This window comes from Triticum dicoccoides, chromosome 2B (assembly GCF_002162155.2).
Source record: "Triticum dicoccoides isolate Atlit2015 ecotype Zavitan chromosome 2B, WEW_v2.0, whole genome shotgun sequence".
NCBI lineage: Eukaryota > Viridiplantae > Streptophyta > Magnoliopsida > Poales > Poaceae > Triticum > Triticum dicoccoides.
The window spans coordinates 15,454,114-15,465,006 of NC_041383.1; the positions used below are offsets into that span (position 1 = coordinate 15,454,114).

At 42.4% G+C, this 10,893-nt stretch overlaps 1 protein-coding gene across 1 annotated transcript; it reads right to left on the reverse strand.

Annotated features, from left to right (window-relative positions):
• Positions 1-6,152: 6,152 nt before the first annotated feature.
• Positions 6,153-9,182, reverse strand: LOC119361768 (putative receptor-like protein kinase At4g00960). The gene is made up of 7 exons (XM_037626915.1): positions 9,016-9,182; positions 8,323-8,429; positions 7,872-8,127; positions 7,544-7,772; positions 7,284-7,434; positions 6,923-7,150; positions 6,153-6,770 (listed from the first exon to the last, which is right to left on the reverse strand). Exons 2-7 carry the CDS (start codon positions 8,413-8,415, stop codon positions 6,375-6,377), a joined length of 1,353 nt encoding a protein of 450 aa, XP_037482812.1. The 5' UTR covers positions 8,416-8,429; positions 9,016-9,182; the 3' UTR covers positions 6,153-6,374.
• Positions 9,183-10,893: the final 1,711 nt, after the last annotated feature.

Below are 10,893 nucleotides of genomic sequence, written 5' to 3' on the forward strand. Positions count from 1 at the left end.
ATTCTTTTCTGTGGTATTATATGTAGGATGAAGATATATGAAATGAGAAAAGGTGAACGCTTTGGCATCGGGTTCATTGACCCAAACACCGTTAATGAATACACATGGAAACTAAATGCACATCATCAAAAGGCCGTAGAGGACAACATGCTAGAGTTCTTGAAGCGCCTCAAATACAATGAAGATATACTACTTCCTTACAACTTCCAGTGAGTCACACTGTCTTGTACTATAAATTCTCTATTTTTGCCTACTAGCTAGCTACATGTTTTTGCTTTACATATGCCCGCTTAATTAAGACATGCGAACGTGTGTGCATGCAGATATCACTGGGTCTTGTGTATCATTAAAGTTGACGCCGGAACAGTTGAAATACTGGACTCACTAGTCAAAGAAAAAACTGACTATAACATCTTGTTTGGGATAGTCAACAGGTAATTTCAATCATTATTAACTATATATCTCGGCCTATTTAGTTCGTCATTTTTCATGATATGAACTATATTTAATAACCCCTTTATTCATTTTCATTGTCGGCGGGCAGGGCTTGGGCAAGGTTCATCAGCGTTACGGAAGGCGAATGGAAACAAAAGCTTAAATGGTTTCGACCCAAGGTAAGTAATTAAGTAGTACTAGCTAGCTAGCTAGCTGCCATCTCTTTAATTATCATGCTTGATTAATTATTATCCGATCAAATTCCATTCTCGTAAAGGCCCTGAAGCAGGCGCAGGGGACTGATCTGTGTGCATTCTGCGTTTGCGAGAACATTCGCACGATGGCGTCCGAAAGGAGCAGATCTGAAAGACAGGAATGGGTACGCTTGTCAAAACACTATTCACAATTTTTACACCATTACCGATATCTAGTCACACAACTAATACACAAGCATATTGATCTCCTTCTTAACAGTTCACAGAGGTGCGGGAGAAGCTCCTAGAAACGGAGCGCGTAGAAGCACTTCAAGAGGAAATAGCGGGATTTTTGCTCGACCAGGTCATAAATCCGACGGGAGAATACTATTACCCGCTGCCCCCATCGAGCTCCGAAGGCACCAATTAGGCTAATGCCACTGGCTCCGAAGGCAACATGCATATGTAGAAGAAATTGTATATAGCTATACATGTGTGTATGTGTGAATTAATTTATATGATGGTTTGTGAGACATTGATGATATATATATATGCATGATTGGTTCTATTAGAAATTCTATTTATATATATATATATATATATATATGCATAACGTGTAAAATGTGTAGTATTGTAAAATACCAGCAAACAAAAAAGAATTAAATTGATAACACAAATTTAATTGAAAAATAAAAAATAAAACAAAAACCCACAAACATTAAGTACCGGTTGGTGTTACCAACCGGTACTAAAGGGCTACCGGCCCCCGGAGCTGGCTCGTGCCACGTGGTTGGCCTTTAGCACCGGTTCGTGCTGAACCGGTACTAAAGGGGGGGGGCTTTAGTGACCACACTTTAGTGCCGGTTGTGGAACCGGCACTAAAGGGCCTTACGAACCGGTGCTATTGCCCGGTTCTGCACTAGTGCGAATAAACCAACTAGCATCAACTACAAGGAGTAATCAACACTACTAGCAACCCACAGGTACCAATCTGAGGTCTTGGGACAGAGATTGAATACAAGAGATGAACTGGGGTTTGAGAGGAGATGGTGCTGATGAAGATGTTGATGGAGATTGACCCCCTCCCGCTGAGAGGATTGATGGTGATGACGATGATGATGATTTCCCCGGTAGAACAGCTCCGCCGAAGCCCTAGATTGGTTCTTCCAAGGTTCCGCCTCGTGGTGGTGGTGTTTCGTCCCGAAATCTTGCTTATGATTTTTTTAGGGTAAAAGATTTCATATAGCGGAAGATGGTCACCGGGGGGCTGCCAGGGGGCCCACGAGGCAGGGGGCGCGCCCAGGGGGGTAGGGCGCGCCCCGCACCCTCGTGGCCAGAGTGTGGGCCCCCTGTGGTACTTCTTCCGCTCAATATTTTTTATTAATTCCAAAAATGACTTTCGTGGAGTTTCAGGACTTTTGGAGTTGTGCAGAATAGGTCTCTAATATTTGCTCCTTTTCCAGCCCAGAATCCCAGCTGCCGGCATTCTCCCTCTCCATGTAAACCTTGTAAAATAAGAGAGAATAGGCATAAGTATTGTGGCATAACGTGTAATAACAGACCATAATGCAATAAATATCAATATAAAAGCATGATGCAAAATGGACGTATCAACTCCCCCGAGCTTAGACCTCGCTTGTCCTCAAGCGGAAGCCGATATCGAAAAATATGTCCACATGTTTAGAGATAGAGGTGTCGATAAAATAAAATACGGACATGAAGGCATCATGATCATTCTTATAACAGCAACATATATATATTGTCATATGATTTCTTATGCTAAAGTAACAATCTATTCACAATGTCAAGTATGAATCAGAAACTTCATTGAGAACCAACAACTATGATCTCGGTCATTGAAGCAATTGCAATTTATCATAACAACGGAAAGAGTCAATATAAGAGCCTTTCAGCAAGTCCACATACTCAACTATCATTTAGTCTTTCACAGTTTCTAACACTCACGCAATACTTATGGGTATGGAGTTTTAATCGGACACAGAGAAAGATAGGGGCTTATAGTGTTGCCTCCCAACCTTTTAACTCAAGGGTAATATCAACAATAATAGTTCATGCTAACTTACATCCAATTGGATATGTATATCAGGATCTTTGCAACACAAGGTGCTTGCCAAAGGATAAAATATAAAAGGAAAAGGTGAAGATCGCCAAGACTCTTGCATAATGCATAAGACAAAAAGTAAAAGATAGGCCCTTCACAGAGGGAAGCAGAGGTTGTCATGTGCTTTTGTGGTTGGATGCACGAAATCTTAATGCAAAAGAACGTCACTTTATATTGCCACTTGTGATACGAACCTTTATTATGCAGTCCGTCGCTTTTATTACTTCCATATCACAAGATCGTATAAAGCTTATTTTCTCCACACTAATAAGTCATACATATTTAGAAAGCAATTTTTATTGCATGCAACATGACAACTTACTTGAAGGATCTTACTCAATCTATAGGTAGATATGGTAGACTCTCATGGCAAAACTGGGTTTAAGGATAATTGGAACCACAAGTAGTATCTCTACTTGGTGCAAAGAATTTGGCTAGCATGAGAGGGAAAGGCAAGCTCAAGCATTACAAAGTTCAATCTCTGACCATATACCACTGCAGGTCGATTTGAAGCGACCCACGTGGGAAATAAGAATTCCTTTTCCTTCGAACTAAGCTGGTTCGAGAGGGAGGATTGTTTAGATCTCATCACAAGAGAATAGTCCAAGGATACCGGTGGGCAGTCCAGTGTCGAACGATGGCAGAATAAGATTAGACACTTGCGACAATTCTTGAGGGGTTGGGCCAAAAATGAGAGCGGGATTTACAAGCGAGAAAACAAGAGACTTATCCAACTAATTGACGCGTTAGATTTGAAAGCAGAATCTAACCTGCTTCACATGACTAAGCAGGCTATTAAAATTGAGGTTGAGCAGAAATTACGTGTTCTTCTTAGAGAAGAGGTAATGAAATGGGCTCTGATAGCTAAAGTGCTCAAAGTCGTCCAAGGGGATGACAATACTCAGTTTTTCCATATGATTGCAAATGGAAAACATAGAAAGAACAAATTCATCCAGCTTGAACATGATGAAGGTACGATAGTTGGGCATGAGAACCTAAAGTTGTACATACAATTTTTTTATAAAACCCTCTTCAGGCCTCCCGAGGACAACTTTGTGTCACCCGGCGAGCTCGCTGTTAGCGATATACCCCAACTTCAGACAGATGAAAATGTGATTTTGTCTGCACCGTTTACTAAGAAAGAGGTGTTTAAGGCTGTAACACAAATGAAGCAGAATAAGGCACCCTGACAAGATGGGTTCCCAACAGAATTTTATAAGAACTGTTGGCATATTATAAAGGACCTCATGCCGATGTTCCATTATTTTTTCAACTGCCATCTACAACTTTTCCAACTTAACTTTGGTATGATAATATTGTTGCCAAAAAAGGAGGGGGCGGTGCGTATCGAGCTGTTCAGGTCGATCTGTCTTTTGGATGTGAGTTTCAAAATCTTAACTACAAGTTCACACAGATAGGTTGACGCGGATTGCCCATTCAGTTATACAGCCGAGTCAGACTGCTTTCAGGCCTGGGAGACACATCCTAGAGGGGGTTGTTGTCTTGCATGAAACGTTGCACGAAATCCATTCGAAGAAGATCGATGGGGTAATCTTCAAGGTGGATTTCGAGAAAGCTTATGATAAAGTCAAATGGCCCTTCCTCCAGCAGGCTATGCACAAGTAGGGGTTCGACGAATCCTGGAGGAGACAGGTAGAATCCTTCGTTAAAAAAGGTAGCGCGGGAATTAAGGTGAAAAATGACAGAGGTCATTATTTTCAAACATACAAGGGCATAAGACAAGGGAATCCGATGTCCCCTTTTCTGTTCAACATAGTGGCTGATATGTTGGCGGTCCTTATCGGTAGGGGCAAGGACAAAGGTTGGGTAGATGGACTCGTCCCACGTCTAGTTGATGGGGGGGGGGGTTACATTCTACAATACGTTGATGACACTATTATATTCATGGAACATGAGCACACAAAGGCTAGAAATATGACACTATTTTTTTTGCCTCTTTGAACAATTGTTAGGATTAAAAATTAACTTTGACAAGAGGGAATTGTTTTGCTTTGGAAGAGCCAAAGAGAAACAAGATGCATATAGACAATTGTTCGGTTGTGAAATGAGTTCCTTGCCATTTCGCTACCTAGGGACTCCAATTCACCACCGTAGAGTTTCCAATAAAGAATAGAAATGCATTGAGAATCGATTTAAAAAAAAAGCTAAGCTGTTGGAAGGGCAAGATTTATGTCTTACAGAGGTCCGCTCTTTGCAGACGGTTTGAGAGTCGGCGTTGGAGATGCCCTTAGGCAATAAGATGGCTCCTCCACAGCCTATGCTGTAAAACCTATTGACATTTCGGCAAATTTCAGTGGAGAACCTCTCACCCAGTGAGCATTCGAAACAGTGGAAAAAATATTGTCGCAAATGAACATTGCCCCATCAAGATCTATTCCTTTATTATGCTATGGATAGATGGACAGAGTGGCTTAAATTAATTAATTAATTTCATTCATAATGCATGACTCATAGCAATAGCTTCGATCGAGCATTCATGACAATGGCACATACTCCTTCCGTTTCTAAATAATTGTCTTTCTAGAGATTTCAACAAGTGACTACATACGGAGCAAAATGAGTGAACCTACACTCTAAAACATGTCTACATACATTCGTATGTTGTAGTTCATTTGAGTTAGCTAGAAAGACAATTATTTGGGAACGGAGGGATGGATTCCATGCCGCAGTTCCTGTAGCAGTAGCAATAATTGAGTTCTTTGCAGATGCCGCGCTCAAAGTTCTCCCTTCTGCAGTACTTGTTGCAGGTGCCCCGAACGATACATGTTGTGTTGGGCCATGTCTTGCTCATTTGTCTATCACAGGCATCCGATCCCATCTTTTTTTTTGCGAATAAAAAAAATACAAATTAAATCAACTTCTACTTGCAACAACAAAATAAATTAACTTGGATCGTTCTGATCGGGAGAAGCACGGGTCCGAAGTATTCGTACCAGATGACAAGACAAACAGCGTCACCAGCCACAAGGCCCACAAGCATATCAACAACTCGTTTGCCGATGTTCTTCATGCACCATGCCATAATGATCGATCGGGTAGTGTGCGATTTTCGTTCTAATTAACTAAAACTGATCTGTGTATGCGTACATCCATGATCGAGATTTATAGAAAAAGTTTGCTTAATGACGACGCTGTTATTTTTTAAGATATTAATGCATGTCATCCTTATCCAAACGTCTTAATTTACTTCCACTTTTCAACATGGTGATGCCTTATCCTGACATCTAATTTTAGTGCCAATGCTAGATATGGTCTAAGATATTAATGCATGTCATCATTTCTTATCCAGAGGTCTCGATTGTTAGAAATTGTGAACTACACAGTCTACCCTCTAATTCATGTGTCTTTTTCTTGGTGCGGCTCATAATGTATACTGAGGCTAGAGCGTAGGTACCTATTTATATACTTCACTTCCAGGTGTTCTATTATTCCACCTGTTTACGGAAAGATCCGTATGACTCCTTTCTCAAACAATCGAAGAACAGACGATCAACTAGACCTAAGAAAGAACACCCTTTCTCAAACAACAACTCAAGCACTGACTGAACCTACCAACATGGCGCTTTACAACCAGAGCTATTCTCAGTTCCTGGTGGAGGAGACTACTCTTCTAACGTGACATAAACAATTGGCAGATGCACCACATCAACCACCTTATCCGCCCTGGCCATGTCGAACAATTCTTGATAATTGATCTCACCAAGATCCTGGGTGATGCTGGTGCTCTGCACCAGGAGCATGTCGTCACACCGCATGTATTGCGGCGCCGCCTCTTGCGCTGACAGTGTCACGACAACATAACGCCTGGAGCATGGCGGCATGGTCCCTTGGCTTGGCCGCACACTGTACTTGCTCTTGTTCATCAATATGTTGAATGCAATGAAGCCACCCGTCTTGTTGGTCATCTGCAGACAGCACGACGCCTCCTTCCTGTGCTCAAAGACGAACCGCAGCTCGAGGGTCGGATCCACCGAGAGAATGTTGGTGTCACAGCTTCTCTGCAGGGAAAACAAGGCGTCAATTAGTGCATCCGGTCATACAAACATCGCTACGTTGATACAAATTTGACAGAAGTTTGTCAGGCCTGAATGCTACTGTGAAAAAACAGAGCATTGCAAAACCTAGACCAAAGAGTGACAAGGATGCTTGCCTGCAGACTTAGGCCTTTTGACTGGTCAGAAGATAGGGACATTTTCTTGATCTCAGCTTCTAGTTCCTCCAGCTCATGGACAACATCCTTAATACACGGCCTTTTGTTTCGGTCCTTGTCCACACATTTTAATGCAATTTCAACACATCTAGTGACTCCTAGGATGTCGGTTTTGTGCGAGGAATACCCAGGCTCTGCCAGCAACCTTTTCGCCCAGTTTTTAGTTACCTACATGCAAAGTTGGCGCATAAAGCTTCCTAGAGCATACTAATAACATGGAAGAGACACCCCCAAAAAGAGAGAGACTGAGATGTATGTATAATTATATATTCATGGAATCAACAGGGGGTATTTTTCTTACCTGCTCAATAAACTCTTTGTGAGACATTTCAGCACAACGGAAGTAGCCCACATTACCGGCCACCATTTTTATAATTACGACGCCAAAACTAAACACGTCAAACTTGTTCGATATGTAGCCATTGTCTACATACTCTGGTGGCATGTACCCTCTGCAAGATATCATCAAAAACATAATAGATATGGTTATTGCAAGAGAAACAAAACCTCAGTTTCAAGTCATCCAAGAATGAAGCAAGCCTAAAATATGCATCAACTTACTGTGTCCCTTTGACAATCTCTGTTTTATGTGTTAATGTCGAAGAAACAAGTTTGGACAAACCAAGATCCGCGATTTTAGGCGTCATGCTCTTATCCAGCAATATGTTGGCTGGTTTTAAGTCTAGATGTAAAATAGGCTTCCCCTGCGAGGTGTGAAGGTGATGTAAGCCCTCACAAGTCCCTTTGATGATTTTGTAACACGTCGGCCAATCAAGCTCACAAGATTCATCTGCATTTGGAAGTAAACACAACAGCCTATATCTGTCAGATATATAATGCTGAATGATTCATACATCTTGGATGCAGGTCATAGAAGAGAGTTAATGACCTGTAATATGTTTATCGAGGCTTCCGCCGTGCATATATTCGAAGCAGAGCACGCGCTCCATCTCTTTAGCGAAGATAAGCTCCCCCTTGTGCTCCATGTATTTCTTGCGAGACTCGTGGCAGTAGCCAATTAGCCGCACAACATTTTGGTGGCGTATGTTACGAAGGTTACGGAACTCGCTGTCGAATTGCTTATCATCGAGTCCCTGCAGTTGATGGAGCTTCTTCACGGCAACTTCCTCTCCTTTGTGAGTGGCCTGATAAAATCGACGACTTGTCATAGCACAGATCTTGATAGTAAATGTGAGAAATACACAGAAAATACAATGATTAGTACTCCCTCCGTCCGGAAATACTTGTCGAAAAAATGCATAAAAATGAATGTATCTAGAACTAAAATACATCCATTCCTCCGACGAATATTTCCGGACGGAGGGAGTACTAGAACATACCCTGTAAACATCTCCGTACCCACCGCTGCCAACTTTCTGTTCCTCTGCAAAGTTGTTTGTGATGGCTTCGATCTCCACGAGTTTAATATCCATGATGCGGCTATCTCCTGAGAAACAAAGAAAATCAATGGAATGCAGCGTCGGTCAACGACTGATGTGCCATATAGTTTCTGCGTTTGTTACTCTTGAGGTGCCTGAAGTTTTTCGCCGCGTCAGTCAGTTCCCGGAATGGCCAGGGTGAGACGGGGACACCAGTACCGCGCCGGAAACGGCCACGCGCCTGAGGCGTGGCAGCAAGTTGACTGGTGGGGGTAGGGGGCCTGAGATGGCCGCGGCGTCGCCGTCAGGGCTCGGACAGGAACAGGACCTCGTCGGAGGCGAGCAGGAAGGAGAGGAAGAGGACTGTGGGCAGAGGCGGCCACGGGAGCAAGAAAAGCAGAGGAAGAAGAAGGCTGATGCTGGAGCAAGAAAAGCAGAGGAAGAAGAAGACTGCTGGACCAGGATCTTGATGCGACAATGGAGAGCGATTTGACTGCAACCAAACATATCCGGGCGACTATGGAGGGAAAATCCTATTCTTACATGATTTTAGCCAACCGTCGCTAGAATGAACATGGTAGAAAAAGCAACGAAGAGCATTGCCCGATGTCCATGGTAGAAAAAGATTAAGCAAGATGGCGTCGTAGCACTGACCTGAGGCTGGAGAAGACGATGGTGGATCTGGGTCGCTTGCTCGTCGGCGGCGAAGAGGACTCGCTCGTCGGCGACGATGATGGATCTGGGTTGCTTGCTCGTCCAGCAGCACCTTGCAACCTTTTCAATAATGGAGGTAAGCGCGTTGCTGGTTGCACGGACAGCAAACGACGTTGACTTGACTCCAGTCTCTTCTACACTTTTTCTTCTCGGTCCGGAATCTTTTGTACAGTACGACTACCTTCGTGTATTCGTCCTCTTTATATTTTATGCCAAACTTTGATCATAGATTTAGGGTCGCGCTAACTGCCACACGTGTGGCATGAAGGAAGACGCACCACACGTCTCTAATATAAACAGATTGCCATGTCATCGCATGCATGCATGCAGGAATCTTTTTGGATTTTCAGTTTTTAAAATGTTTTATCTCTTAAACAAAAAATCCGATTGAAAATCCGTTTTCACCATTAAATCTCTCGCGATGAGATCTTCGAAACTAGATCACATGTTGATATGTTTTGATAAAAAAAAATTGGATTAAAAGTTGTCATGTCTATTGCATATGAATTGCCATAATGTTTACACTGAAGTTGTTATGATATATTTCAGTTATTTTCTTCTACATTTAAAAGTAAATTTTGACATTTATAAAACGAGGAATTAAAAAACTAGATTTGCCATGAACCATAAACTAAAATTGCCATGATACATGCACGTAAAATTGCCATGGTTCATACAAAAAATAATTTTCATGGTCAAAGTACTGAAGTTGCCATCATCAAAATACTAAAATTGCCATGATCTACAAACTAAAATTGCCACATGGCAACTTTAGTTTAAGCCCTATGGCAACTGCAGTGTAAACATCGTGGCAACTTCTGACAAAAAAAAAATTTCGTCGAAACATATCAACATGGGTTCTAGTTTTGAAGATCTCGTCGAGACGGATTTAATGGTGAAAACGGATTTTTAGTTCGCTTTTTTATTTAGGAGATACAACATTTTTAAGCTGAAAACCAAAAAAAAAATCTGCTGATGTCATCTATTATACGTGACAAAATGAGTGGTGATGGAGGCGTGTGGGTGATGTGCAAACGCCCACACGTGTGGGCGTTAACATTTCCGTAGATTTAACTAGAAAAATATTAATGCATGTCATTATATTGTTGGTATTTGAACATACTTTTCAATAATATTTTCTTAATTAAATTTAAAATCAAAATTTGGCGCAAAATACAAAATAGGCCAATAAACCAGGATAGAGATAGTACAAACATAATACGGTGATGCCGACATCTCTATATACCCAAGAACTGGAGGAGGAAACTCGTTTTTTAAATATATTCGGGTGTCACCTGATCACAATCACGAAACATAAAAAGGAATCACTACCATTTAGAGAGAGCCGCCTTTTGATCTCGATGGGGGCTAAGTCCATATGAGCAACAAAATATACTAAATTATTTTTTAAACTAGAGGAGGAAACACGTTTTTTCCCGTGTCCAAGCGAAGTATCATAGTTCAGCAGCATGTTTTTTTCCTAATCAAAGTCTATTTACTTGCTCACAAGAATGAAGAATCCCTATGGTTCGGCGCCATCCTCGCCGCCTCTTCACCGCGTCAAACAGGAGCAGCCATCACCGTCAAGTAGGAGCCCTCCCCCCTCCCCCCGGCGCAAGCACATCGTTCAAATTGGACACCGCGTTAAGACGAAGGTAAGGAGGAGCCACCCTCCCTGCCACGCAACACATTCGGCCGGTTCGACATGCTGGTGTCGTCGACGCGCCGCCTCTAACATGGCACGCCCGTGAAGGAGGAGGAGGAGGAGAGCTCCCCGTTCCTTGCGAGTGCACATGGGCGCCTCTTGCACTACCTCGG

Bases quoted from the DNA above. Each gene is read 5' to 3' on its own strand.
- LOC119361768 (XM_037626915.1), bottom strand. From the start codon at position 8,415: ATGGATATTAAACTCGTGGAGATCGAAGCCATCACAAACAACTTTGCA. The intron at 7,773-7,871 runs GTCATTAACTCT...TTCCAAATGCAG, and splicing joins CCTCGATAAACATATTACAG to ATGAATCTTGTGAGCTTGAT. The intron at 7,435-7,543 runs GTAAGTTGATGC...GATATCTTGCAG, and splicing joins GAGATTGTCAAAGGGACACA to AGGGTACATGCCACCAGAGT.